Below are 26,767 nucleotides of genomic sequence, written 5' to 3' on the forward strand. Positions count from 1 at the left end.
ACCCTTTTTCTGGATGATAGTTTACACTGCTTAAGAAAATATGACTAATTGCTGTTCAATTCGAATTCATATGTCAGCAGGGCCCCTTTGGGATGGTGTAAACTTACTCACCTCCAAATACAGCCTGCACTGCGTTCCAGAGATCCATTTTCCACATGGCAAGTCTTATGGATACACAAACTTCCACTCAAACCAGTGTCACGTTTTCATTGCAAGAAAGTAGCAGCAGTGTTTAAGGTAAGAAAGTTTCTGCTTTTATTGAAAATTTATATATGACTCAGTAATAAATAAACAGATAACCATTTTCACACAAAAAAATGACATTGCTATGATAGAGAAGAAAATATTAACTGGGGGATTTACTCATAGTGGCAAGACAGACTTCTATCAACACAGAATAAATATTAACAGCATTCTTGAGCCAATGTGAGACGCAATAAAATGTAGGAACCAAGCTAGATGTAATAAATAATTATCCAGAGAAAAAGATGGCGCATTCTCGGATGATAAGACTGTCTTTGTAAACTGATGCATGTCAATTAGTCCCATCCTCACAGCTCAAGTTCAAATCACAGGTTGTCTCAGGCTATGTTAAAGGACTGTCCTCTGAGGCAAGCTGAGGAGGAGAACTCTATCACCCTTATAGTGAAATGCAAAACAACTGCAGAAAACCCCACTGGTAAACAGACATGGTTTAATAAGTAGATTGAGTATGATCTAACTATAAAATTTAGGTAGCAGAGTAAGTGTTACATATGGCAGAACTGGAAAAAAATCATTGATGACATTTTTCTTATCCCCCTCTTACCCCCCCCACCGTCATTATGCTATTAACAACAATAACAAAAATGTTTTCAAATTTCCCTTCCATCAAAAAATGAGGGGAAATAATGAGGGAAACAGTATTTTTCCTTCTTTGAATAGTTTTTTGAACACCCCCAATACCATTCACTTACAAGGTGTCAGTGCAAATCAGTGTCACATGATTTCAAGGAAATGCTTAACTCACAAACAAATCCGGGATCAGAGCTATTTTGGAGTTCTGTGTATTATCTGGAAAGGGGCGGGGGGAAGGGTTGCAGCGGTAAAGAAGTACAATCCAGCCAAACAAAATGTTAAAAGTTTTAAATCAACAATGAGTTTGACTTTTTCTGGTCTGGGGACCAAAGACACTAAAATGTTGCTAGAGGTCCCGGTCTGGCCCTACTGAAGAACACATTTCTCTTCTTTCTTGGCCATCTTGCCTTTGTTTTGCTCTAGAGTTCGCTCCAAATGTTCGTCTTCTTCTTCGGCCCTGGAAGTCGGACAAACAGGAAACAAAAATTATTATTCTTCATGAAGGGCAGAGCAGCACCCCCCCCCCCCACCCCGCATTCGGAGTCCCAGCGGGAATGGGAGCTCGGGGCCAACAGGAGGCTGCCCCTGTCCGCCCAGGACCTTTGGGCTGAACTTTACACAAACTTCTTATCCACTCACAGGTGGCCTCGACCCAGGTCCCATAGCCCACTCACTGCTTCTCCTGGGCATCCAGGTCCCGGACGAGCGCGTCGCGCTTGTTCACCAGGGCCACCAGCTCATCCAGCAGGAGCTGCTCGCGTCGCTTCTGGGCCTCGGTCTTCTGCCAGTCTGCACGGGACCAGAGGCTTGTTACCAACCAGCAGGGCCTCTGCACACCCGGCCCCTGCCCCTGCCCCCTTCCCGCCTTTTTCAGTTTCCCTGTATTTCTCGGCAAGCTGTCTTAAAGATCCATTAGCTAGTGTGTGCTGGGAAGCTGGGCCGTCGTGGTGTGGATTATACCCCTAAAACCTAACTTTCTAAATATTTTCTGCAGATGGAGATGGCGCGGCAGGGCTGGAGCCTGCAAAAGAAGCCAGGTGTGAGCCAGTGGCCGGGAGGAGGTGCGCAGCACCTGAGTCCAGCCTATCTGGGGGAGGGAGCCTGAGGCCCAGAAGAGGTTGGCCCAGGGGTTAGAGGTAGGGGAAGCGGGTAAAATCAGGAGGCAGGAGGCGGGAGGCAGAGAAGGGCGATAAAATCATTCTGAAAAGGTTAGAGAATCTGCCTGAGAACCTAGCCTCCTCCCCCACCCCCACTCTCACCCAAACAGCCCATTCTTCGCTAATTTCCTCTTCGCTCAATTTTAGCAGTTGGATGTATCTCACACTGGGCGCCATATGCTTCACAATAACTTTAAAAGTAGTGAATCGGCTAATTAGCATTTTTCTTTGAAGTAAAAAATAAATTTGCTCTGCAATATTACACTGCAGCTCTCGATCGCATCACAGCCAGTTTTCTTTTGGAGACGTTTGCTGGGTGGTTTGAAATCAAAGCACTTTTGCAAAGGAAAAATTACATCTTTCTTTTTGAAAGCCCAAGTTAAGGGTTGGAAAATCCGATGGGCAGTGCTTTTTCCATGGGTGCAGGCAGTTTTGGAAGGTTTTAGGCACCAATAACGTATTTCCTAATCTTTGCTGGTCTGATAATTTCCTTAAGATGAGCAGCAGCTTCATTTAATAGAAACAGGACCAAATCGAACATTTAAAGCACTTTTGAAACCAAGGCCAACTGCTCCCTGGCCAGACTGTAAGGGCTTGTAGCTGTCAATCAATCCCCAGCCTACCCCGCCTCCCTCATTAGGAAGGTAAACAATGAAAAGAAGAAGTAGATGATGAAGCAGATAGCAGAACAAATGAGGACCTAGAAGGAAACAGGACACCAGCTTAAAAACAACAGCAAAAAAAAAACCATAGTCACTGACTCCAGCAGTGTCCCTCCCACGCCCTCCCTCAGTAAATGCACTTTCCAAAAAACAGAGGAGAGTGCAATTCTTTCAGGTTTCTCCTTCTCTCTCCATTGCCCTGGGCAATCATGTTAAAACTCACATGGCTGGTGCTTATTCAGATAAACCTAACAATGCACACCACTGGTTACCATGTGAATCTTCACAAACCACACAAGAATGTGCTGGTTCAAATCCCCCCGACCCCCTCCAAAGCAAAATTTATTCAAGACAGCAAACTGCTCAGCAGCTTTATGAAAGCAAATGGTGCTAGAGGGAATTCTATCTTGTATTTACAAATTAAAAATTAGATGCATCCTCATGCAATAGAGGTTAGAATAGCAGCAAAAAGCTAGAATGGTTTATTCAATTTTATCACTGTTCCTTTAATTATAAGCTCAAAATTATATCTACATATAAATAAAACAGGACATATATTAACTACCTACAAAACATCACACAAATAAATACATTAAATAACGGATCACCATTACATTCTTATAAAGAAACATTCTAACGCAAGGAGATGAGTAAAGAAACTTACTACGGAAAGTTTTTTTTTCCTCTAGAATTTTAAAAGTAATAATAAAAGGCAAAACTGAAGAAAACCCATATCCCTCACAATTTTATTGTTTGGTTTTAAGTGAAAATGAGGTCGTGAATGCTAGAAATTTTTTTTTCATCTGGTCCTTGTTCTCAATCAACCTCATTCTACAGAGCAGATAATAGGCTCTTCAGGTTGGAAAGATCTTAAAGGTCATCTCATCTAATTTTGTTTTTTGGTGTAGTTTTACAAATCCTAACTCAGGAAAACCTGATATATTTTTAAAAGATGTGTAACTAAATTCTGTAATTATTACGATGACCAGCTCTGATGAATATTAAGCATCCCATTTCCAACCTCAAGAAGTCACTGTAATCACAAGCTTTGATTTACAATTCTTTATTTTCAAAATACTGTCATAAGAGCCTTTTCAATTTTATCAAAATAAATTTTCTTCACTTTTCGCTTAAAAAATATAACTCAACTGAAAATTATAATTTTTTCCAACATAAATTTTAACCACATGACTTAAAAAATGTACCATTTAGCAGCAGACACATACTTAGCCTAATTAAGTTATTCCTTCTCTGAACTTGACCAATCACTTCTAAGCCTTTCATTAATAATTAGAAATATCAGAATTTTTTTAATATTAAAAAAACAAGAGTTTAACAGTATGGATAAAAGAGAAAACTCTTTTACTTTATTAGCCCTTGAACTTTCTAATAATTTTTAATAACCTTTTCCTAGCTCAATAATGACATTTTCCATAACTATAACAAACATTTTTTTAATTAAGAATACTTACGTAATTTTCATCATTTCAGAGCCAAATTTAACCTTTCTAGCATAAATTTGTAGGATTTTTCATAGGAATTCTGTCCTCACCACATTCGTATCTCTGTATGAATTATTAGTCAGCTGTACAGGAAATAGCTATGTGCCAAGAGTAAATTTCACTCTCACAAAACTATACTTTTTCTTGTATTAGCTTTCTCATAGTAGGAATAAATTACATATATTCACGTATATTTGAGTGCTAATTTGGAAATTTACATAAAATGTTTTGATTTTTTTTTTACAAAAACAAATTTAAGATTACCTTTTAAAACTGATTAAGATTCATGTTATATGTTCAACCCTAAATTTTAAAAATCCCTTTTTAAGTAGCTTCATCTAGACGTAATGTTGTTTTGAAAGATGCATGTTAAGTTGATGTGTTACCTGTTATGCGTTTTAAGAAAGGATTACCCACCTATAATGCCAGTCACAGCTAGCTAGCTACACTGACTTTGGTTCCAGAGGACAATGTGGCTTCTGATTAATTTAAAAATTCCAGTGTACTTTTGCAATAAAAGCTATATCCTCTTGCAACAAATAGGATTAAGTTTTGATGCTGCATTTGAGCCAATGTGTTGAAATAAAGAGATCTGTTTATGTCCATCCGCACTGAGCTGTTTTGTTAATTTAAAAAACTCCTTTTTATACATAGGGCCAATTATTCATTCCTTGATTCAGTTTATTTGCTGAAGTTGATAATTACCTTGAAAAAAGGCAAGAGAAATACCTATAAACACTTTAATAAAAAGGACCCAAAGTTCTTGTAGTAAACCTTCAACCTCGCCACTATATACGAGCCTGGCACTTTGATGAAAATTAACACTAGTTTTGTAAAGAGCACATTGGGGGATTGCAGTCAAGTCTTATCTTTAGTTCCAGTCAACTAGCAATCCTGAAAGAGTTTGCATCATCATCAGAGCAGGCCATTTGATAGGATTCTAGCACTGCACCTAATCAATCTATGGAAGGCTGTGGCTGTGCTGTGTAACAAAGCTAAAATAGATTTACAAATGGGGTTTTAGGGGATAAGCTCCTCCACAGGATTACATATTGATTTTAAATATAAAAAGCTTATCATATAAACCATAACTACAAAAATAGTGAACCTCTGCATAAATCCTTTTAAAAGAGCACCCACTTCAAACTAAGCCAAGAATAAATCAAGATGTACAAAATCCTAGAGAAGATCCATTTCTTGTGCAGAAGATGAACACACCACTTTCTGAAAGCCCACCCCAATGTGTGCAGAAATGAATTTATCTTTCCGGGGGGGGGGCATTAAATAATCGGGAACAAAAAAACTATAGGAAAAGTATCTAAAAGATGTTCGTTAGCTTGAGGGGTCCTGCTTAGCTCAGTAGAATGAAACTCCTGCTACGAAAAACACCTCAGGAAAAAAAAAAGGTGAAACACAGGCCAAGGTGATTATGAATTCTCAGAAGAATGGATGTATTGAATATTATTTTTTGCTCTCAAACCAAGCTGTTCGTGTTTTTCTCAGCGTGCTATGGCTATTGAAATTCTCTGCTTTTCTCCTGATGAATGGCTTCAGCAGCAGATTTACTCAAGAAGATTCCAGTTTTTTATTACTAAAACCGTCTTATGGCTACTAAGTGGAAGGGACGGGTAAAGAAAAGAGGGATGGACTTTAAAACAAAGGAAAGCAAAACAGAACCAACCAGTGTTGCCTATTCACATGTTTTACTGTGGTATTTTTACACTCCAAAAGGCTATTCGACTGCATAGGTAGCCATTCCCAGGGTTGTGGGTTGGCTCAGAGGACACTGTCCTCACAGCTGATCACCAGGATGGTGGTCAGTACCTCTGCAACACAGCCCAGCTCACGGACTGCCCAGGCTAGTGGGGCAGGCCTCTCTCCAAGAAAGGGTCTTTACCTGTAATCAACAGGCTGCTCCTTTTCCCAAAGCTTTTTTCCCTCAGTCAGCAACTGAAACTGGCTGAGAGATTTAAGGCACAGTCAAATATGGGACAATGATACTAATTAAAAAGCAAAACAGAACAACAACAACAAAAGAAACACTTAAAACTGTATTAAAGATCTTTTAAAAAGAAAAGCATTTTTCCCCTTTTTCAAAAAATATGATTTTCTACTTGTCTTCTATCGTACGAGATGATCAGGCAGATAAAATGTTAGGTTGTTTAAAATTTAAGTCTGGAACATAGGGAGGGATAGGATTGCCGATGAGCCTGGATCTTTTATATGTGTACCATGACTCTCCCTTTAAGATCGGTATTTGGTAATAATACTGAACCAGTATCTGTCAACTGTATTGTATCAAGCTGTATTTTGGGGACGATTTAACGTCTTATATTTTTTATATAACAGGGTAGGTAAAAAACTTAAAGAATACTCTGAAGTGTAATGTATAATGAATCCATAAAGAAAAGACTATATAATGAGTATAGTATTTGGTATACCTAATTTTCAAGGGACTATTTAGCTTTCCAGTTTCTTTTAAAGACCATATCATGACTATAAAAATTATATCAAGAGGAAAAACAACATTTAGTATTCTGGGGTACTTTATTTCAATAACAAATTTCACGGAACTTCTTAAACAATTCTGACAAATTTTATAGTCATTATCCACATGGTATGCGTTAATATATCTGGATAGCCCCCAAAGGAAATTAGCTATGTGAAGCCTTATAAAGTAAATCCGATTTCTAAATGAGTGTATAAAAATGTCGTCAGTTATATTTATCAATTGAGACTATGGATTTGAAAGTAATTTAAAAATGAAACTCCTGTAAGTGTATGAAACTATGCTATTTAGGTAAATAGCATGCATTTTATTTGATAACAATATTTATTAAAATATAAGGCTTCAAGTGGCTTTCTCTTACAAACCCAAATTTCTAGTTTCAAAACTAATTACAATTGACTTATTATGGATCAGGGACCTTATCAGGTGAAGAACGAAATTACCATGGACAGTCAATGGGTTAAGAGGTCAATGTAGAATAGGAAAATCAATTTGCATTGATTAGACAAAAGGTCCACTTTATAGAGCCCAAAGGATTAGCTTTTAAGCAGACATCTTTGAACTATAAGACATTTTCAACTAAGAGGTATAAGAAGAACAGCATTATAAAACATCTGAGAATTAAAAAAAAATAATTATATGTAGTAAATGCATAGTTAAGCTAGCTGGTGTTTACTAACATTATGAACTATGTTTAAAGATTACTATATAATTCATTTGAAAGCTTTATGAAAAGTGTGAAAGCGTTTCATTTATCTCCTATGTCAGTCTTTGTCTGAATATTCACTTAATAGGAGTTGTAATCTTAAGAACTATAGTAGACTTGCTGGTGACTTACTTCAGTGTTGACATCAATGAAATACTAAGGTAAAATTTTGAGTCCCAGTGTGCAAAATCAAAATGATAAATCTTTTTCAAACCTCCCCAGTCGGGGCAACTTTAAATTACATATAAGTAAAATGCAATTAAATCCTTTAACCCCTTATACTTTCCATTTTCTGAAAATTTAAACTTACTTAATCAAAAGTTCAGATAATTTTGTGCTTAATAGCAAATATAATGATTATCTATCTGAATTGGGGTCCTTAGATTTATATGGCTACTGCTTTCTCTGCCTTTAAGGCATTTATTTGCAATTGCTGTAGGTCCCTACTCAGACAAAACCTGGTGAGACCAGATGTGTATTACACTCTTTAAATCTCTTTGACAACCGACACCTTGCATACCTCACCCCACTTTAGCATTTCTTACCTTCGATGGCTAGCATTGCACGCAATTCCCGGTTCAGCAGCTCATACCGTCGTTCTAAGTCATGTTCTTTTTCCCTAGGCAAGAGTTGCAAAAGTTCATCAATATGCTAATTACTAAATCATTAAACACTTAAAAGAACCTTTAGGTTACATTGATTTTAGGACTCATAACTGACTTTTCTCTTTAACTTTAAGCCACTCCAAATAAATGATACACAAACCTAAAACCTTCCCCAGGTAGAATATTTACTAGTACTATTTATTTTCCTCCTTCAGTTCTGAATTGCACAGAGGTGTATTTTAATCTGTGTACAAGTAGTCTCATTTTTCAATGCTTCTTGTATTAAGTGCCAGGTATAAGGCTCTTTTGTAAAATATTTCTCATAATTCATAACAAACACTCTTTTATCCAAAACTTCATGTGAAATACAAGAAGCATGAAGTACTACTACCAGTGCAAATTTAACAAAAAAAGAGACAATTAAAGACCTTAAGTTTTGTGCTTCTTCCTGTCTCATCGAGTTCAGGCGTGGCAGAAGTTACAAAAATAAGAGTTTTTCACTAAAATAAAACCTGTAAGCCCACTCATCCCCACACTAGGTGGCACACTGTAAGAACGCTGCTAGTGAGCAGAAAGGAACAAGCATTAAGTCCTATAGCAAACTAAATGCTAAAGATAAAGAATGCTTACAGTTGGTCTAGACTCCATTTTATTGTCATTCTTCCAATACTAAAAAGGTCACTTTTGTTTAAGTCATTAATGTTTTATTCCAAAATTTAGGGTAGCATCACCAGAAGAATACAAATGTACTTTTGTCCTTAGAGTTAATTATTTTTTAGCTTACAATTTGGCGTTAAATGAACTTCAGTTTTATTTCTCATTCCCTCTAACTCTCAATATAACCCAAACTTCCTGTTTTGGAAAAGTGGGTTATTTCTTAAACACAAAATTTTTTATATTCTTTGGCCTTCAGTATAATAAACACATTTCTTTTTCAAGTGTCTATCACTCCATTTGAAAATTCTTACAGTTCAGATAAAAATCAGTTGTCTATTATTTTTTTATTTTTATATAAAACATACTATAAACCCCAAGGAAAGAAAAAAATTAAACCTAATAAATATGAAGCCCCAAAGAAAGCAATAACAAAAGCCTAAGATTCAGCAGTATCATAGGACAAACAAGCATAGTGGTAAGTAAGTACTTACAGAAGAGAGAGCTGGTTCATTCTCCTTATTAAGGCATTTTTTTTATTAACTAACATAAACCATTCCTGCATCATGGCTTCTTCTTCTTCTGTGTTCCTTCCTAAAATTCAGGAAAATTTATCTATTATTATAGGACACTTACAAGCCAAATAAAAGGTGTAGTACAAGTCTTTTTTTTTAACTTAAAAAAATACTGTTTTAGCTGCCCCAATAGTACATATTAAACTGTTTATAATAACATAAGATTAAAGTCCAAGGCCTGAAAAAGAAATCAGTATTTAAAAACTCATAAGCCAATCTTCCAAAGCTGCTATTATTGAGCATGTACATTTCAGAACCCCTTTACATACCTACAGACCATATTAACACTAAGTACAGTAAACAAAGTGCTCCACCTTTTAAATCCTCCCCAGAGGCTGACTTGTTATTATGTTTCAATGAGGAACTCCTGGCGCTGACAGACATATGGTCACAATAAAAAAAAAAAGAAAAAAAAAACATTAAAAAATCATTATGAGAATTATAAGACTAGCCGGAAGATCAGAAAAGTCCAGAGATTGTGTGAAAGCTTCCACTTGTAACAACTTGCTTTTTTTCTTCTTTTCCTTCCCAAAAGTAAAGGTTTAGAGGTAGCCCCACTTGTCCAAAGTTGACTTTATGCCACATTGCTTTTAGGAAGGGCCTACATTAGTACCTGTTTTCGCTAACTGAAAGAAATCTGAAGACGATTTTCGGTTTTATGAAAAAAGCAAAAAGTGGAAATAGCGTTCAGTGTTTGTTTTGCGGCAAGCCCTTAAAGAGGCAGCACACCTCGAGCAGTGAGAGTGGCGTCTCCAAGCTCGTTCCCTGGGAACTACACTCAGCATCAAGCCGCCATAGGTTGGAACTGTGTCTGTGAGCATCTGTGCTTTATCTCGATTTATTTTGTGCATGCATTAGCAAGATGTGTCCTAAGGTATCAGAAAAGCCTAAGAAAGCTCGCACGCTTAACATAGAACTGGACGTAATTGTTTCGATCATGGCGAACAAAATAAAGACACTGTGCATGCGTTGAACTTGCCTGTGTCCACCATTCGTACCAGTCACAAGCAGAGAGATCCCTGAAAGCTGCCCAAGTTACTATTGGTTCTGCTAGTGACAAAGTGGTCTCTCTTTTAGTTGGGCATCCAGTAATGGATAAAATGGAAGGTCTGCTGCTTGAGTGGATTGATGTTAGTGTAATTTTAGGTTTTATATGTTATTTGGTATGATTTGGTAGGTTGTTTTTTGGGTCTGGGAATATTAAATTTTCCCATGTAAATTAACGATAATTTCGTCTATGTTTTACGCCATTTCGGTTTATGAAAGGTTTCACAGGATAGCGGGGGAAACCTGTATACCATGCTGAAACCCATCATTGCTAACGGGGAAAACCCAAACAAAACCTACTGTCATCGAGTTGATTCCGACTTACAGCGACCCTACAGAACACAGTAGAACTGCCCCCATAGAGTTTCCAAGGAATGCCTGGTGGATTCGAACTGCCAACCTCTTGGTTAGCAGCGGTAGCACTTAACCACTACACCACCAGGGTTTCCTAAAAGGGGAAACCACTTAGCAAATTATTAAATGTATTGACCGTGACCAGGCTACAAAAAAAACCAAACCCAAACAAAAACAAAACCCTATAGCTATCTGTGAAAAAACATATTACAACAAACATAATAATGATCACTAAATCAGAAAATATTTGAACAAATGACCTAAGCTGTCTGAAATTTAGATCATGAAGTTAATGATTACATACAGGATGTATTTAAAATTCTTTATCGCTAACACCCATTCCATCATCATCTTCAACCCAGTCTCTCCGCCCCCCCGCCCCCCGGCCAGTATATCTTAGGTATATCAAGGATTATAATAGCGTATAGCATATATTTGGTATTGTTCATGTAAAAGTAGGCCACAGTCATAGTCAAGAAAAAACTTTCCTCACCTTGTTCCTTCTCCTGTCAAATTGTATCTAGTCAAATTTAAAGTTCTTTGGCTTTTTTTTTTTTTTAAACCCACGATGGGTTTATCGCTTTGCTAGGCCATTATTTAATCTTCAGTCCAATGTCCATATAGGATCCACAGGAGTAACTTAAATATCTAATAAGAAATTAAATATCCCAGCTAAGACTACTATTCCTTAAGTTTTCTTTTTCAAACAAGGTATTTTCTTTTAAGGGAGTTCCTAGGTGGTACGAGTGGTTAAACGCTGGATTACTAACTTAAAGGTTGGCAGTTCAAACCCACCCAGAGGCTTCTCAGAAGTAAGACCTGGCAATCTGCTTCCAGAAGAGCACGACCTTGAAAACTCTACGAAGGAGTTCTACTCTGAACACCTGTGGTCACCATGTGTCGTAACTGACTTAACGGTAACTAACGACGACAACATCTCTTTTAAATTTCAAATACACTACTAGTCCATTTAAAAAAACTCAAACAATAATGGAGTAAAAAGTTCTCTTTCACCAACCTCACCCTTCCCAAGTCCCCCTGCTTTCTAGAAGTATCTCCTTTCAGACCACACACGTAGTTATGCCTATCACACGTGTACACACATTATCTACAGACACATACAGGTTTCTCGTAACTTCTTTCATAAGTTAGATCATATTATATATTGCCCTATGATTTGCTTTTTTCATGCCATCTGTAGATCTGTCTCATTCTTTTTAGTGCCTGCATACATTATGGGAGTACCATAACCTATTTAACTATTTTATTTACACAGTAATAGAAATTTGAAGAAGATATTTTTAGAATGAAAATAAAATATAAAGAGCTGATCTCTGCATAAAAGATTAAACATGTACTTCAGAGCATCCCTGTAAAATGCGTTTCTGTTGTCCACCATCAGGGAGAAGAGTTAGTATATATGCCTTCATTAAATGCTGTTAAATGGTTTGAAGCAGACTTAGGGTAGATTCTTTTAGAGTCTGAACAAAAGACTTTATTGTTTTACAGTATTTTTAATCTCTCTTTTAGGGTAGCTGGTTTTGTATTCACTTTGGCCCATGTGATGTCTTGACACTGGTCATGTGATATAGGCTGCGATAGGCACAAATCCCTGGGTAGCAACAAAAGAAGAAAGAGTAAAAAGAAAAAGCTGAGAAAAAGCTTGCAATTTGGAAAAAGGCCAATTGTACCCTGGTGAAGGCCTTTTTGATCAGTGAAATGACACATGTGGGCAATATTAATAGGTGTAGATTTTATGATATTTTATTTTCTGATTAAAGACTTAATTCTTGTGTTTATAACCCAAGTGGCTTCTAAAAATACAGACATATTAAAACTTTGTTTTGAGTTTAACTTAACCTATAATTGAAGCTTTCAGGCGACACTAGAAGCAACCAGCCTACTCTTAAATTAGCATCATTTTCTTCAATGAAAGACTGCTTCCTTGAGAATAACAATATTGATGTGGTACTGTGTTATTTTCAGTTTAACTCTTGCCTATGATTTCTAGGTAAGAATAAAAGATCTCTCTCTCCTAATTGTTAGGATATGACTAATAATACAAATGTTTCAAGGAAATAGATAAGCCTAACAATAGGAAATATTTAAAGACATGTTATTCAGGGGCAACAATGTTATATAAATTAAATGAAAAAACATATTTGAGGATAAATCAATTCTGTATCCCTAAATCCTTCTCTGAGATAGTATACAATGATGGAAATCTATACTTAGCCTAGTGATAAAAAAATTAAATTTTCTCCTAATACATGATTACACTATTGTTTTAGGGATTTAAAATTTTTAAATTTGAAAAGCTTCAAAAAGCCAGTAAGTTGAACCATTACAAATTAATCCTGACTTTAATAACTGGTTAAAGGCCCCTTTAGCTTTATGAGTAACAAAAAATATTAAAGCCTGTGATCACAGTGAGCTTTTCTCATTTCTCCTCTAACCATTTGTTATTTAATCCAATACTAGTAATCCAATTTGTCCATCAGACTTTTAAAGGGCAGAATGCAACTTCCTCAGCTTAGACACTTTTCAAAGTACAATATATTTTTCAAATGAATGCTGGATGTTTCATTTTTCCCAACTGTTCCTAGCTCTAATGCATGAGGAAAAAAAGAACAAGATGAACATTGTTCATACTGATTAAGTAAGAGCTCATTAAAGAGCTGTCAGTGCGGTACTTTGAATATGCATGAAGCATATAATCAGATCTAGTACCGTCACTAGAGGAGAATACGGTAAGTACAAAGGATTGATTTAATTACTTAGAGTGGGCCGCTGTGGTAAAGCAGTCTTGTTAGCGCAAAAAGAAAAGGAGGTTGTATTCTGGCACTGTTAGGAAAAAGGCACTTTTAGCTTCTGCCACAATACCTAATCTCAGAATAAAGTACTTTACAATGTCGCTTAAAATGAAGACTGTCATTATTTTACAAAATGGCCGTAAATCATTTTACCTTGTTTAACCTCACCTGGCTAACTACCTTTCTTTCAAAATTATCTTTAATTTGTCATTACAAGCATACTTTTGTCACCTTCGAGCCAATACTGATACTTTTTGAAATCCTCAATGTTTTTCCAGTCTCATGAACTGATATATTCAAGACATATACTGTTGAAGACCATTTTGGAGTTAAAAAAAAAAAGACAAAGTACTACAGTTCTAAAATATACAGTTACTAAAATGTGAAAGCATGGCTGGGTTGTTATACGATAATTAAAATAAGTACCTGTGTTTACTAAATACACTGCCAATACAGGCATGATAAGTAAGATTTAAGTGGTCTTCGCCTTCACTTTTGAAGTATTGAGTAACACAATCTCTGGTAATATTTTTTTCCATTTTGTTTCCTCAAAGGCTTCTGTTGTTATTTTGCCTCCAGGATGTCTTTTCTGACATCACAATCTCAATGTCAGTTTTTCTTTTAATCAATTATTGTAGTTGAAGAAGGGTTCATAAAAATTACTAAATAATCAAGGATAATTAGAACGGCAGGAAAAGCAGCAATCTGTAAGTATGACTTCCAACTATTCTTCCTATCCCATAGTTAACAAAAGCCACTTAATAAAAAGCCACACAATGCACAGGATGACACAGACCATCAATACCAGGTAAGTGGTAGCTGACCACAGAAAGCACTTTGCTGTTCCAGCTCTTAAAAAAAAGGTGATTTCAAGTTAAGATTTTTATTTCATTCAAGAATTCATTCACTCATCCAGGAATCTGTATGCAGTTTCTTTTTTTTTTTTTTCCAGAGGCAGTGTTTCAATGTAAGTTTTCAAACGCATAAAAGTGATGCAAAAATACCTTACGTTATGAATCATATTTTTTAAGTGTCTACTAATTAACCTTTCACCATAAACTGACTCTGTTTAGAAAGACGTATTTCAGATATTGAATTTTTGTAAAAATGCAAAATATGAAACAAAATTTTAGCTCAACAGAAGATGAATGCAATGGGAAAGACATTAAAAACACATATCTTGCTGTTACATGCATGGACAAATTCAACATTATCCCCCATGAAAATATTCAAGGATGCTGAAATCTTGCCATAACCCCAGAGCAGGGAAGGCTGACTAGTGATCACATACAGCTCTCAAAGGACACAACACAGCAAAACCAAACATAACAACAAAAAAGCTGCCATTACAAATTGTCTTCATTGCTGTACTTATAAGAATACGTTGACCTTCGAAAGATGTAATGTATTACAACAGAGAGACACATGAAGGTGCTCAACTAACTGGCACTGGAGAAACATATTTTAAAGCACAGGCACTGAAATTTGCTAGATTTATGTAACGGACAAGAAAGATGCATTTACTGCAGTTACGTAGGGTCATGGAGAAGTCGCTTCTACTAGCCAGCATTATAACAGGACTCCAGTGCTCTGGTTTTAGAAAATATTTTAACCTCAAGAAATGGGCTGATACTATGAAAATAAATTATACTATATGAGCACATGACTGATGTTTCTATTCTAAGAATAATCTCAAATAGCAATCAATATAAAAAGAGAATCTCATAATCTTTCTGATGTTTTCAGCAATAATTGTCTTAACACTATTCGCTTAGCATGATATATTTGTTATAGCATAGGGTATAAACTCTGGGGAAAATCCTGTTTCCTTTTGTTGAAGTAAAATAAAACCTAACACGCACTCTCGCAAACACACCTTTTATTTACCCATCCCCTAAAATGGAACGGGGGTGGATTTGGGGAACATCTCTCTCCAGGTAACATTTAACAGACTTCTGTGCATGCACTTCCTATAGGAGGGGGCATAGATGATGTCACCAAAATTCTTTCTCAATAAACTTCCACGTAAGAAGAAGCTATTTCTAACGCTGGAAATTAACAGCAGTTTTCTTGTCCCAACTCCTTAATAGGGTCTGAACAGTTATTTTTTATGCTTTAAGGGTCAGTGTTAGCTTCAATAAATAAAACAAACAAATAAATAAAGCTTTGAAGTAGTTACCATGGGAAACATACCTGATGAAATTCTTTATATTTATTCACAGTTTAGTATTTTTTAAAGTCATATATGTGATGGGGTTGCACCCATAACTTTCCAGGGCTAAGCACCTCTATTAATTTGATCCACATTTCAAGTGATGCATTGATGCGTTGCTATATTGACTATGTAGAGAGAGGTACTTTGCTCAAGTTGTAACACTCAGAACTCCAAAACTGTATTTATTTTTTAAAGTACATTTAATATATTTTCTGAAATAGGGGAAAATATAGCAAGTGGCTTTTACAGGCATCATTCAGTGGAACAGACTACTTGGAGAATCAATTAGGCATCCTCCAGTGGGGGGAAAACTTCAATTGTGAGCTACCGTTACAGAAGATGGTTATGCCTGCTAGTTCTCCCCTCTCCTGAAGCCCCCTTTGTTTGGACTGCATCTGGTCGATTCCTCTCCACCCCTCCCTGTCCAAGAGCCTTTTCACAGCCGTGTCATGGGAATGACCCCAAAAGTAGCTATATAAGTGACAGACATTAATGCCCAAATGAAGATGAGGTTAATAAAATTACTTCTTGAAAAGTGAGAGTGGAGAAAAGCATTATTTCTAGATTAATGTATTTCAAGACATGTGATTTTAAATGTGTATGCATGTATGTGTAAACCCCAACCTTTTGCCGTCAAGTCTATTCCGACTCATAGCAATCCTATAGGACAGAGTAGAACTGCCCAATACGACTTCCTAGGTAGTAATCTTTACAGAAGCAGACTGTCCTATACTTCTCCTGTGGAGCTGCTGGTGGGTATGAACCGCTGACCTTTCAGTTAGCAGCCAAGCATGTAACCACGACACCACCAGGACTCCTTGTATGTGTTGTTGTTGTTAGGTGCCGTCGAGTCGGTTCCAACTTATAGCGATCCTGGGTACAACAGAATGAAACGCTGCCCAGTCCTGCGCCATCCTCACAATCATTATACTTGAGCCCATTGTTGCAGCCATTGTGTCAATACATCTCGTTGGGGTCTTTCTTTTTTTTGCTGACCCCGTGCTTTACCAAGCATGATGTCCTTCTCCAGGGACTGATCCCTCCTGATAAAAATGGAATAGACTACTTGTACGTACATCTAGCTAAATTAAACAAAATATTACAACAGGTATTTCTAACTTCTATACATTGAATCAGCTCGATGGCACTGGGTTTTTTTATATATTCACATAGATGAAATTTCGAGGGAGATCTCACTGGGAAAATGAGGATTCATCTATTTTTGAGGACATAGGTACACGTGAGAGTCTTTTTGTAAGGTGCCCCGGTGACCTGATCCATAATTTAAGTATTTTACAGAAAAATACCTGATTTTATAAATGAACTTTAGAATAAATACTTCTTGTAAATTAAGGACCACCTTTATGAATGTTGTTTGCATTAATTCTAAGGAACTCCTGTGGATAAGATCATAAATTCTGATTGGGTCAAACATAATATATAATTGTCTATCTGTCTTAGAAGTACAGCTAGAATGGTCCTTAGAAGCAAGGATGGTGAGACTGCGTCTTACATACTTTGGACATGTTGTCAGGAAGGATCAATCCCTGGAGGAGGACATCATGCTTGGCAGAGTAGAGGGTCAGCGGAAAAGAGGAAGACCCTCAACGAGGTGGATTGACACAGTGGCTGCCAACAATGAGCTCAAGCATAACAACGATTGTAAGGATGGCACAGGGCCGGGCAGTGTTTCGTTCTGTTGTGCACAGGGTTGCTATGAATTGGAATTGACTCGACGGCACCTAACAACAACAACACTATTTATCGTTTCCGTGACTGGTTAGGTCAGTCATTCTGAATACGACGCAAACAAAGTGAACGCTGAATCTATACCCAATATAGTTTTTAAAAAATTATCTGAATCCCTTGACCTTAAACTAATTAGTTAATCTGTCTAAAGCTCAGTTTCCCCATCTCTGTATGATAAGGACAATCATATTACTTGCTTCATATGGTTGTTATAGGAAATAAGTGAGAAAATCCATGTAAAGTTCTTAGCACAGTACTGAAGACTATACATGCTAGTTCTGATGATGATAATGAAGGGGGAGATGGTGGTGTCTGCAGCACTGAACCAGGAACTGGAAATACAAAGATAGCAAGATGTGGTCCCAGCCCTCGAAAGGGCTCAAAGCCTAGCGTGAAGACGGACATATAACTAGGACATATAGCATATAACTGTATATCTTGAGGGAAGGTAAGTTTCTAAACTATTCCATGGACATAAATTATATTTTTAATCTTTGTTAGTCATAACTAGCCAGCCTATAGTTCATATGTCCTTGGTCGTAAGCGGGACAGGTAAGACATGGAGGTGAATCAGTACAATTCCCCCATCTCTGCAGCTGCACACAAAAGACAGCCACAGCTATGGTGACACAACAATGTGGCTGTGTACTAGGTAATGAGAGTCTAGTTATTTGTAGTGAGTTTTAGAGACTTAAGAACAAATTACATCATGGAATATACTGCTTAATATCAAATAATGAAAAAGATAAATTTTAGGATTGAAAATTATGGAGTTAAAGAAACATTAAAAGCTTACAGGTTATCAAAAGAAAGTTCTTTTTTTTTTTAAAAAGACAATTTTAGGTGCTGTAATTTGAAGACAAGAAACCCTCACCAAGAAAAATCAGATATTTATAAAGCAGAAAGCTCCCCTGGGAAAGTAAGATGTCATCGTTTTTACAGGGAGAGATTCTGATGTTAGAAGCGCATAGATATTTCTAACTATCTTTAAAACCAGCTTATGAAATTGTCAATGTAGATGAAATCTATGATTTACTAAATGTCAGGTGAGAATAAGATTAGATTCTGTCAAAAGTGCAGAAAATTCAGTATACATAATGTTTTAAATATAGAAGGACAAACGCAGGTGGATACGTTCCAAGTGTGTTCTAGGTGGGCTCCTTTCTAATAGAGTTTCCCCAAAGATGTTGTAGGCAGTCAGTCAGCTACTCTTAGGTAATTCCCCGTGTTGTTTACAGTTTTTTTTTTAAAGTTCTTGAAAAAAATCATACCTAGGGTGTCCCCAGAGCCTCCAGTTTCCAAAAAAGCATGAGTCTGGCCCTCAGTGTGTCACCTTTTCCACTCGGTACCCGCTTTGACCATGCTCAGGTTCAGATACCCAGCTAATCAGCTGGGGATCTTGTTAAAATGTAAATTCTGATTCAGTATACCTGGGGTGGAAATGCAAATGCTCAGCAGGGGTTTCAACCAGTTCAAAGCCCTGCTCTGTTGCAGTTTCCTGAAGCCTCAGGAGCAAAAGTGCCTCAAAGAGGCTCTTATGTCATATGTCTCCCTCGCTCATCACTGACACCAGATCACTGACAACTTCTGCATATAGGCTGGGAATAACAATGACCATGATGATCATTGTAGCATCAAATATTTAATGAGGTTATATGACTTACCAAGTCATATAGCTAGCTAGTGTTGGAACCAGGCCTCACATCTAGGCAGTCGGTCTTGTGAACCAACTCTTAGTCATCCACTTAACACTTACAGGCTCATAAGTAACCAGTCTTACCAGAACAATGTTCTTTATTTCGAATTTAGGCCAGGCCTGGCAAACCCTTCTGAGTGGCTCTGATAAACACAAAAAAATCCTTCATCCTAAGGATTTTTTCTGTCCACTTAGTTCACCCACTAGCAGAGGGGGTTTTGTTTACTCTTCCCATGTAGGTCACTGGACTTAATAATCTCAGAGTAGAATATCATACTTCACAAGGAGAGTCAGCCTTTCTTCCTATGCAGATGTGTCCCTATAACCTTTGAATTATAGGGTAATGTGTGATACCTTTCAAAAATGGGGGGTTTCAGGGGTAGACTTGTTCACTTCTCAGGCAACTACAAGCTACACCTTGATTCCATTTACAACATCCTTCCATGAAAGTGACCAAGAATATTCTGTCTAGCATTTGATTATCAGGGTGCATTCAAGTTCTAGTTCTGCTCTTTAAGGACTCTGTAAACTTGGGTAGGTTACTTAACCTTCCTATGACTCAGTTTCCTCATCTGTAAAATGGAGATAATAGTACTACTTCATGGGATTTTCTGAAGATTAAGTTGGTTAATACATGTAAAGCACTTAGAATACTGCCTGTCCCACAGTAAATGCTATATAAATAATAGTAGTTGTTATTGTTATTATCTATCCATCTATACATCCATCTAGGCACCATTTAGGTAGAAAGCCACATTCTCTACTCAAGCTTCTACTCTCTGACTGTACGACTCCCAGGATAATTGATGGAACAAGACATGGTAATTCCTCCTGGCAGTCTTACGGTTTTTCTGACTGCCTGTGCAGGCACCACAAAGACCTACCCACAAGCAAACATGTCGGGCAACTTGGTGCAAGTCTTAAGAGATTAGTTCCATTGAGCATGGCATTTCTAATGTCTTTACATATCTATTTTACTGTGCCAATCAACCAAAATACATCCTACCATCATTTTAACTTTCCATTCCCCCCATGTAAGGAAGCTCATGACCTATCCCATCACCCATTTTTCTTTTCTTAAAGGAGCTACTCAAATGTCAACCCTCCATGCGACATTTCCCTTCCCAAGGTTATACATATCCTATTAAGCCTACTCTAAAGGCCCTCTCCCTAATAGTGGTTCCTCCAGTCAGAAATTCAGGACAATCAAAATCTAATGTGTGACTACCAGAATCTCTAGAACCCCAAGGATAAAGTTATTTTTCAATTTCTCCCCAGCTTAATCGCCAGGATATGTTCAATTCCTCCTTTTATCATGTCAAAAAATTTTAGACTAAGGAACCATACTACTCCAACAGCGCCTCTTGTATTCTGGCGTAAATCTTACGGCCAATCTCCAGCAGGTTGCTGTATGCCTTTCTGTTGTGTTGCATGTCCTCTCCCTTCTCCTAGAAGCTACAGCCAACTTAAAAAGAGTCAGAGCAATTACATCTGAAACACTTAACCTACATTCCCACCTAAAGTAATGGTCAACTCCAAGGCCAGCCTCAGAAAAACCATCTCAATAGTGGTCCTTCCAATGTACCTGTTAATATTTTGTTTCCCACACAAAATAGCATCGAGTCAATTATATATGTCAGCATTTAGTAAAACAGCTGTTTAGTCTACACTGACAACTTTGTAGGATACTTTTAAAGAAGACATTCTTATCTCCTATAATTGATACGACGTAATCTTTTAATGGAATTCTATTGTCTAAAACCAGCCTTTGTTGGCTTTATGAGTATTTGGTACTTTTTTTCTAGAATAACATCCTGCCTTTGAGGTGCAATGTTTTTTTGAGTTTTTTTGAGTGCAATGTTTTTTTGAGGTGCAATGTTCAGTATAATTTCACTTAAATGTTTTACTTAGATTCAAAATTGGCACTTAAAACAAACAGTATTAAAGGTTTTAAATTTTGGCTCTTGTAATTTTATTCTCATGAAAAATTTAAAATATTTGACTAATAATTTATTTCTCTAGAAAGGTATTTATGCCTGAAATATAAAACCATTTCTATTTTTTAAAACAGCAATAAAATTCATAATACATTCATTTTTTAAAATGTCTTCCTTGACTTGACTTTACATCTTTAACTTTCCTTATGTAGCTAGGTCTTCAGAATATACAACAGACATATCCATGACGAGGTTCTTAAAATTCCAGCTCAGGGAGACAGTGTAGCAGGGGCAGGGCTCTGGGGACCATAGTTTCAGGGGGCATCTTCATTAATTGGCATAACAAAGCTCTACATCCCACTTTGCTGAGTGGCATCTGGGGTCTAAATGCTAGTAAGTGGCCACCTAAGATGTATCAATTGGTCCTAACCCACCTGGAGCAAAGGAGAATGAAGAACACCAAAGACACAAAGAAAATATTATCCCAAGAGACACATAAACCAGAGATTCCATCAGCCTGAGACCAGAAGAACTAGATGGTACCCAGCTACCACCAATGACCGCCCTGACAGGGAACACAACAGAGAGTCCCTGACGGAGCAAGAGAAAAATGGGATGCAGAACTCAAATTCTAGTAAAAAGACCAAACTTAATGGTCTGACTAAGACTGGAGGAACCCCAGAAGACATGGCCCTGGACTCTCTGTTAACCCAGAACTAAAACCATTCCCAAAGTCAACTCTTCAGACAAAGAATAGACTGGACTATAAAACATAAAACAATACTCGTGAAGAGTGTGCCTCTTAGTTCAAGTACATACACAAGACTAAATGGACAGCTCCCGTCCAGAGGTGAGATGAGAAGGCAGAAAGGGATATGAGCTGGTTGAATGGACACAGGAAATCCGGGGTGGAATGGAGGAAAGTGCGGTCACATTATAGGGATAGCAACTAGGGTCACACAAATTTTTGTATGAGAAACTAACTTAAGCTGTAAACTTTCACCTAAAGCACAATTAAAAAAAAAAAAATTCCAACTCAGAAGTGCCTATGTGAGGATAACGAGTTGGGGGGTAAGAAGTGTTGGTGTTTCACACACATTTCTTACTTTGGCCACCAAGTGGTGCTATTAATTCAGAGTCAGCTGGCATAAAGGGGGATGGGGTTGGGTGACTCTGGGGTGGGTAAAGAGATGTAGAAGCAGTATACAACCAGACCAGACAGTCAATGCAGGCAACAGGAGTCAGATGAGCATAACTCTGTGTACTGTGAATTCATGTATCATCACCCACCTAATGTCACCAGTTTAAAAACAGAGAAGAAAACGAATTCATATATTCCCTCATGAAAACAACTGTTTTTTTATATATATGTATATATACCAAATTTTATACTTTAAGGCTATGTAGCTGTAAAAATAATCACATAATTTTGATCAATCTCCCCTCTCCCTACCAAATTTCCCCATGAACATACATACACACAAAACCTTTACTGGAAAAAAAAAAATCAGCAATAAGTATTAAAAATTAATTTGTAATATTAAGCATTTGAAAATATCTAATTTTATTGTTTAAAATAGGTATCGACCCAACTGTTTTTCCTTAACTTGTATTTTTGAAGTTCTCCTGAGGAAACAGCCCCTCTGAATGCACAAATGCCTTTTACATTCCAGTTCGGAAGTGACATGTGGGGACAGGGAACAGATGCAATGTCTATCTTTGTTCACTTTTGTTGTGCAAAGCACCTAGAGTCCTATGAAGAATGTTAAAGACATAACCAGTAACTAAAAAAAAGACGTAATAATTTACAGTCCACTAGAAGAACTGACAATGGAGTAAACAATGATTTGAAAGCAGAATTTTGTAAGCCTGTACAACAAGAGAAGGAAGGAAGGTTCACAGCTCTTCAACTGGACAAGTTTATCCCAAAGGTAAAAGGACCGAGTAAGGGTCCATATGCATCCAATTGTCTTGGTACATCAACATCTGTAATTCTGAAGAAAAATAGTTTTCCCATTTGGGGAAACTGGGAGAAAGGTGTTGGAGCAGAGTTGCCTCCTTCCTTGACTTTGACTTGGTGGACTGAGGAGGCAACTCCCACATACTCAGCCATTTCTGATGTCATTCTTTGTCCAACCAAATTATGAAATCATGGTTAAGTTTCTAAGAAAGGTGTTAGGATGAAACAGAGAAGGATAAAATGCATTTGTAAAGCTGATTCGTAGATGATGTCCTAAAATAAATTTCTCAAAATACCTGAGTTTGGTTTGTTTCTGCATGTGTCCTACAAAACTCTTATCATTAGGATACCAATTCAACACAACTTACACAGATCAGAAAACAAAAAACTGTTGGAGTCGATTTTGCCTTACAACTACCCCATAGCACAGAGTAGAGCTGTCCCATGCAGTTTCTAAGGAGCAGCTGGTAGATTCGAACTGCTGACTTTTTGGTTAGCAGCCAAGTTCTTAACCACTGCACCACCAGGGCTGGGACTAGCAAAATTCCTAAGGCTTCTTCTGAGTTATGTATTAGAAGCAAAAATTATGGTGTCTACACAAACATTTATAAGTTACCTTTCATACATAACCCAAAGGTTTAAAAAAAAAAAAAAAAGCTTTCCAAAGTCTTACGCCAAATATCCAAACCAGTTCTTCCAATATTTCTTGGGAATATATGTGTATATGCGTGTGTGTGTGTGCCCGTGCTGAGAGGAAGGGGAGAGTTATGACAGAATGGGAGGTGTACATAATACTTAGAAGCTAAGGAAAATTTTAAAGTAAAGGCAGAAAAGTAATGAAATCATTGCTACTACTACTGACAGCAGCAGCTACTTACGTATTATTAAGTGCTTATTCTTTGCCAGGCTGTGTGCTAAGTACTCTTACATAAGTGATATCTATAACCAAAAAAACCAAACCCGTTGCCTTCGAGTCAATTCCGACTAATAGTGCCTTTATAGGGCACAGCAGAACTGCCTTATAGGGTTTCCAAAGAGTGGCTGGTGGATCTGAACTGCCAACCTTTTGGTTAACAGCTGTAGCACTTAACCACTAAGCTACCAGGGCTCCAAATGACATCTATAGCTGTATCAATGTATTTTAGATTCTTGATAGCCTTCTGAAGTAGGTATTATCAGTTTTTTTGCTTTTTTAACCAGAAAGGAAATAGAGGCTCAGAGAGGTTAAGTAATGTGTTCAAGACTATCCAGATTCCAACTGGGATCTGTCTTGATTTTAAAGTCTATGCTGTTAAATCTCTATGCTGTACTATTTCGCTTAGCACTTGTTTAACACTTAAAAGTTTAGCATATCTTAGCCCAGTGTTTCTCAAAATGTGATCTGTGAACCACTTGTATTAGAACTGCCTAGAATATGGGCCCCATCCCAGGTCCTCTGAATCAGATTCTTTTAGGCAGGGCCTGGGAATCTGGACTAACAAACATCTCAGATATTTTTATGCACATAAAAATTTGAGAACCACTGTCTTAGCCCTTTCACAAATAAGTCACTATGATTAATTTTTTTTAAAGGAAGGGGTGATATTCCATGTATAACATGTTATTTTAGCATTGGCATGACATTATACAAATTTAATTTCACATTCAGAAGAAAAACATGTTGCTGCCAAATCAGTTCAAATGCTTAAATTCTGTTTCATAGATAGTTGCTGAGAAAAACACATTTTCCTGGAATTTCTGCTTTTTTAAATGTTAAAAAATATAACTGCAACTTAGAATAAGGGTGTACCTCACTTTAGGCACTAGACAGGTTCCAAACTGAAAAGTATGGTGATGTGATAATTCTGTAGTTCAAAAATCATATTTTATATTTTCAATGCAAAATTTCTAGTAGTGAAAAATACTTTTCCAAATATCACTGGTAGAAATTATATACATTTGTTATTCTGGATAAATTAACAAACATGAGTCAGCAGATGAGAAAGACATTTTAAGACAAACAGTAAGTAGTAAGGAAACAAACAAATGTTAGAAGTGAAAACCTTAGGAGTTTCTCTGCTTTTCTCAATCAGAGAGGTTCCCTTCTAGAAATCTATGATCCCATACCTATTGCATGAACTGCAATGACTCAGCTACAACTACAAGCTGCTACTAGTTCTAGACATAAATTATGATTTCCTTTGTTAAATAATCCAAATAATGTAATGCAGGAAGAAATAGATATGAAAGATGTTTGAATTAGCCGAACAAATTGTGAAAGTAACGGAACCCTGAAACGATGACAGTTGTTTACTTTTCCTTATAACTACATAAGGAAAAAAACTACAGAAAGAAAAGGATATAGGAATATTACCAATTTAAAAGTTCAAAGTGAAAAAAGTAAAGTACAAAAGCATCCTAAGCACCTTAAAATGTAAGCTTCTTTACACTGTGGTTTCTATTCATTATTAATTATTTTCAATAATCAAAGGCCTATTTCAGTATATATGGAACACAGAATAATACAGTGGCTGGAACAATGGGCTCAAACATAGCAACGATAGTGAGGATGGCGCAGGACCAAGCAGTGTTTCGTTCTATTGTACAAAGGTTTGGTATGTGTCACAGCTGACTTGACGGCATCTAACAAGAACGACAAATATGTTAGAGAACATTAATTTATTATAAATATTTTATTTTAGGAAACCCTGGTGGCGTGGTGGTTAAGTGCTACGGCTGCTAACCAAAGGGTTGGCAGTTCGAATCCACCAGGCGCTCCTTGGAAACTCTATGGGGCAGTTCTACTCTGTCCTATAGGGTCGCTACGAGTTGGAATCGACTTGACAGCACTGGGTTTGTTTTTGGTTTTTTTGGTATTTTATTTAAAGCTTCCTAGCACATTTTAGCACATTAGTATTTTTTATCTTTTGTTGTCTTTTATTTCAGAAGAGACTTTGACAAATTTGAGTACTAAGAGATCATACAAATAATAGCTCACTTTTATTGAGTTCTTCGTATGTACCAGGAACTGTGCAATTGCTTGATATGAAGTATCTCATTTAATTCTCACAATTCTCTTTGCTACCACACCATTATCAACTTTGACTCAGGGTAACCAAACTTGAACTAATTATGCTCACTAACCAGGGTAAAGTTTCCACACTCAGTGTATAGCGTCTTAGGAGTAACAGGTGCTCAAAAAATGTTTGTTCAATGAATGAAAATCACAAGAAACAAAACAATGTAAGTGAATTTTATCCTTAAGGAGAATTAAAGTTAGTTTCTCTCCCCAGTTTTTCATTTTAAAGCCATAGTGTCTGCATTCTATTGAAGTGGAAATTGAGGCTTAGAGCGATAAAGTCGAGCTAGTAAGCAGGGATGAGTATACAAACACTAGACTGGGACCCTGACTATTGTTCTCCTAGCCAAGCTCCCAAATCACCCCTGGAAGGAAGGGCTGAGTCCATGTTTCCAGAATAGAGTCTACTAAGGATTAAGTATTGAAGAAAAGTCTGTCCTGTAATTATGCTAGCTGCAGGGGGAAACAGGTGGGCTTCAGTATCTACTGGACAGGCGCACGGGAGAGAAGGTTCACCTGGAGACCTTGGAGAGCTGGGCCTTGACTCACTGTTCTTCCTCCTGGCTATGGATACAACTAATCAAGGATGTGGCAGAGTCAATTGTTCAACACATTCATGTTTTTTTACTTTTCTTAATATTGGATTAGAATATAATTGCATGAAGTTGTAGTGCTAATTGCTATTATTATTTTGCATTCTTGCAAAATAAATCTTGACACAGTCAAAACCA

At 37.0% G+C, this 26,767-nt stretch overlaps 1 protein-coding gene across 5 annotated transcripts in view; it reads right to left on the reverse strand.

The window, feature by feature from the left end:
• Positions 1-232: 232 nt before the first annotated feature.
• The window catches only part of EHBP1 (EH domain binding protein 1), a 350,658-nt gene continuing 324,123 nt past the window's right edge, over positions 233-26,767 (reverse strand). For all 5 annotated transcript variants that reach the window (XM_049857490.1, XM_049857491.1, XM_049857487.1 and 2 more), the window contains 4 exons: positions 9,127-9,226; positions 7,919-7,992; positions 1,512-1,626; positions 233-1,294 (listed from right to left, as the gene is read on the reverse strand). In XM_049857490.1, the coding sequence (XP_049713447.1) occupies positions 1,204-1,294; positions 1,512-1,626; positions 7,919-7,992; positions 9,127-9,226 (380 nt within the window). In that variant the 3' untranslated portion in view covers positions 233-1,203. The remainder of the gene's footprint in view (positions 1,295-1,511; positions 1,627-7,918; positions 7,993-9,126; positions 9,227-26,767) is intronic.

Source organism: Elephas maximus, chromosome 17, assembly GCF_024166365.1.
Source record: "Elephas maximus indicus isolate mEleMax1 chromosome 17, mEleMax1 primary haplotype, whole genome shotgun sequence".
NCBI lineage: Eukaryota > Metazoa > Chordata > Mammalia > Proboscidea > Elephantidae > Elephas > Elephas maximus.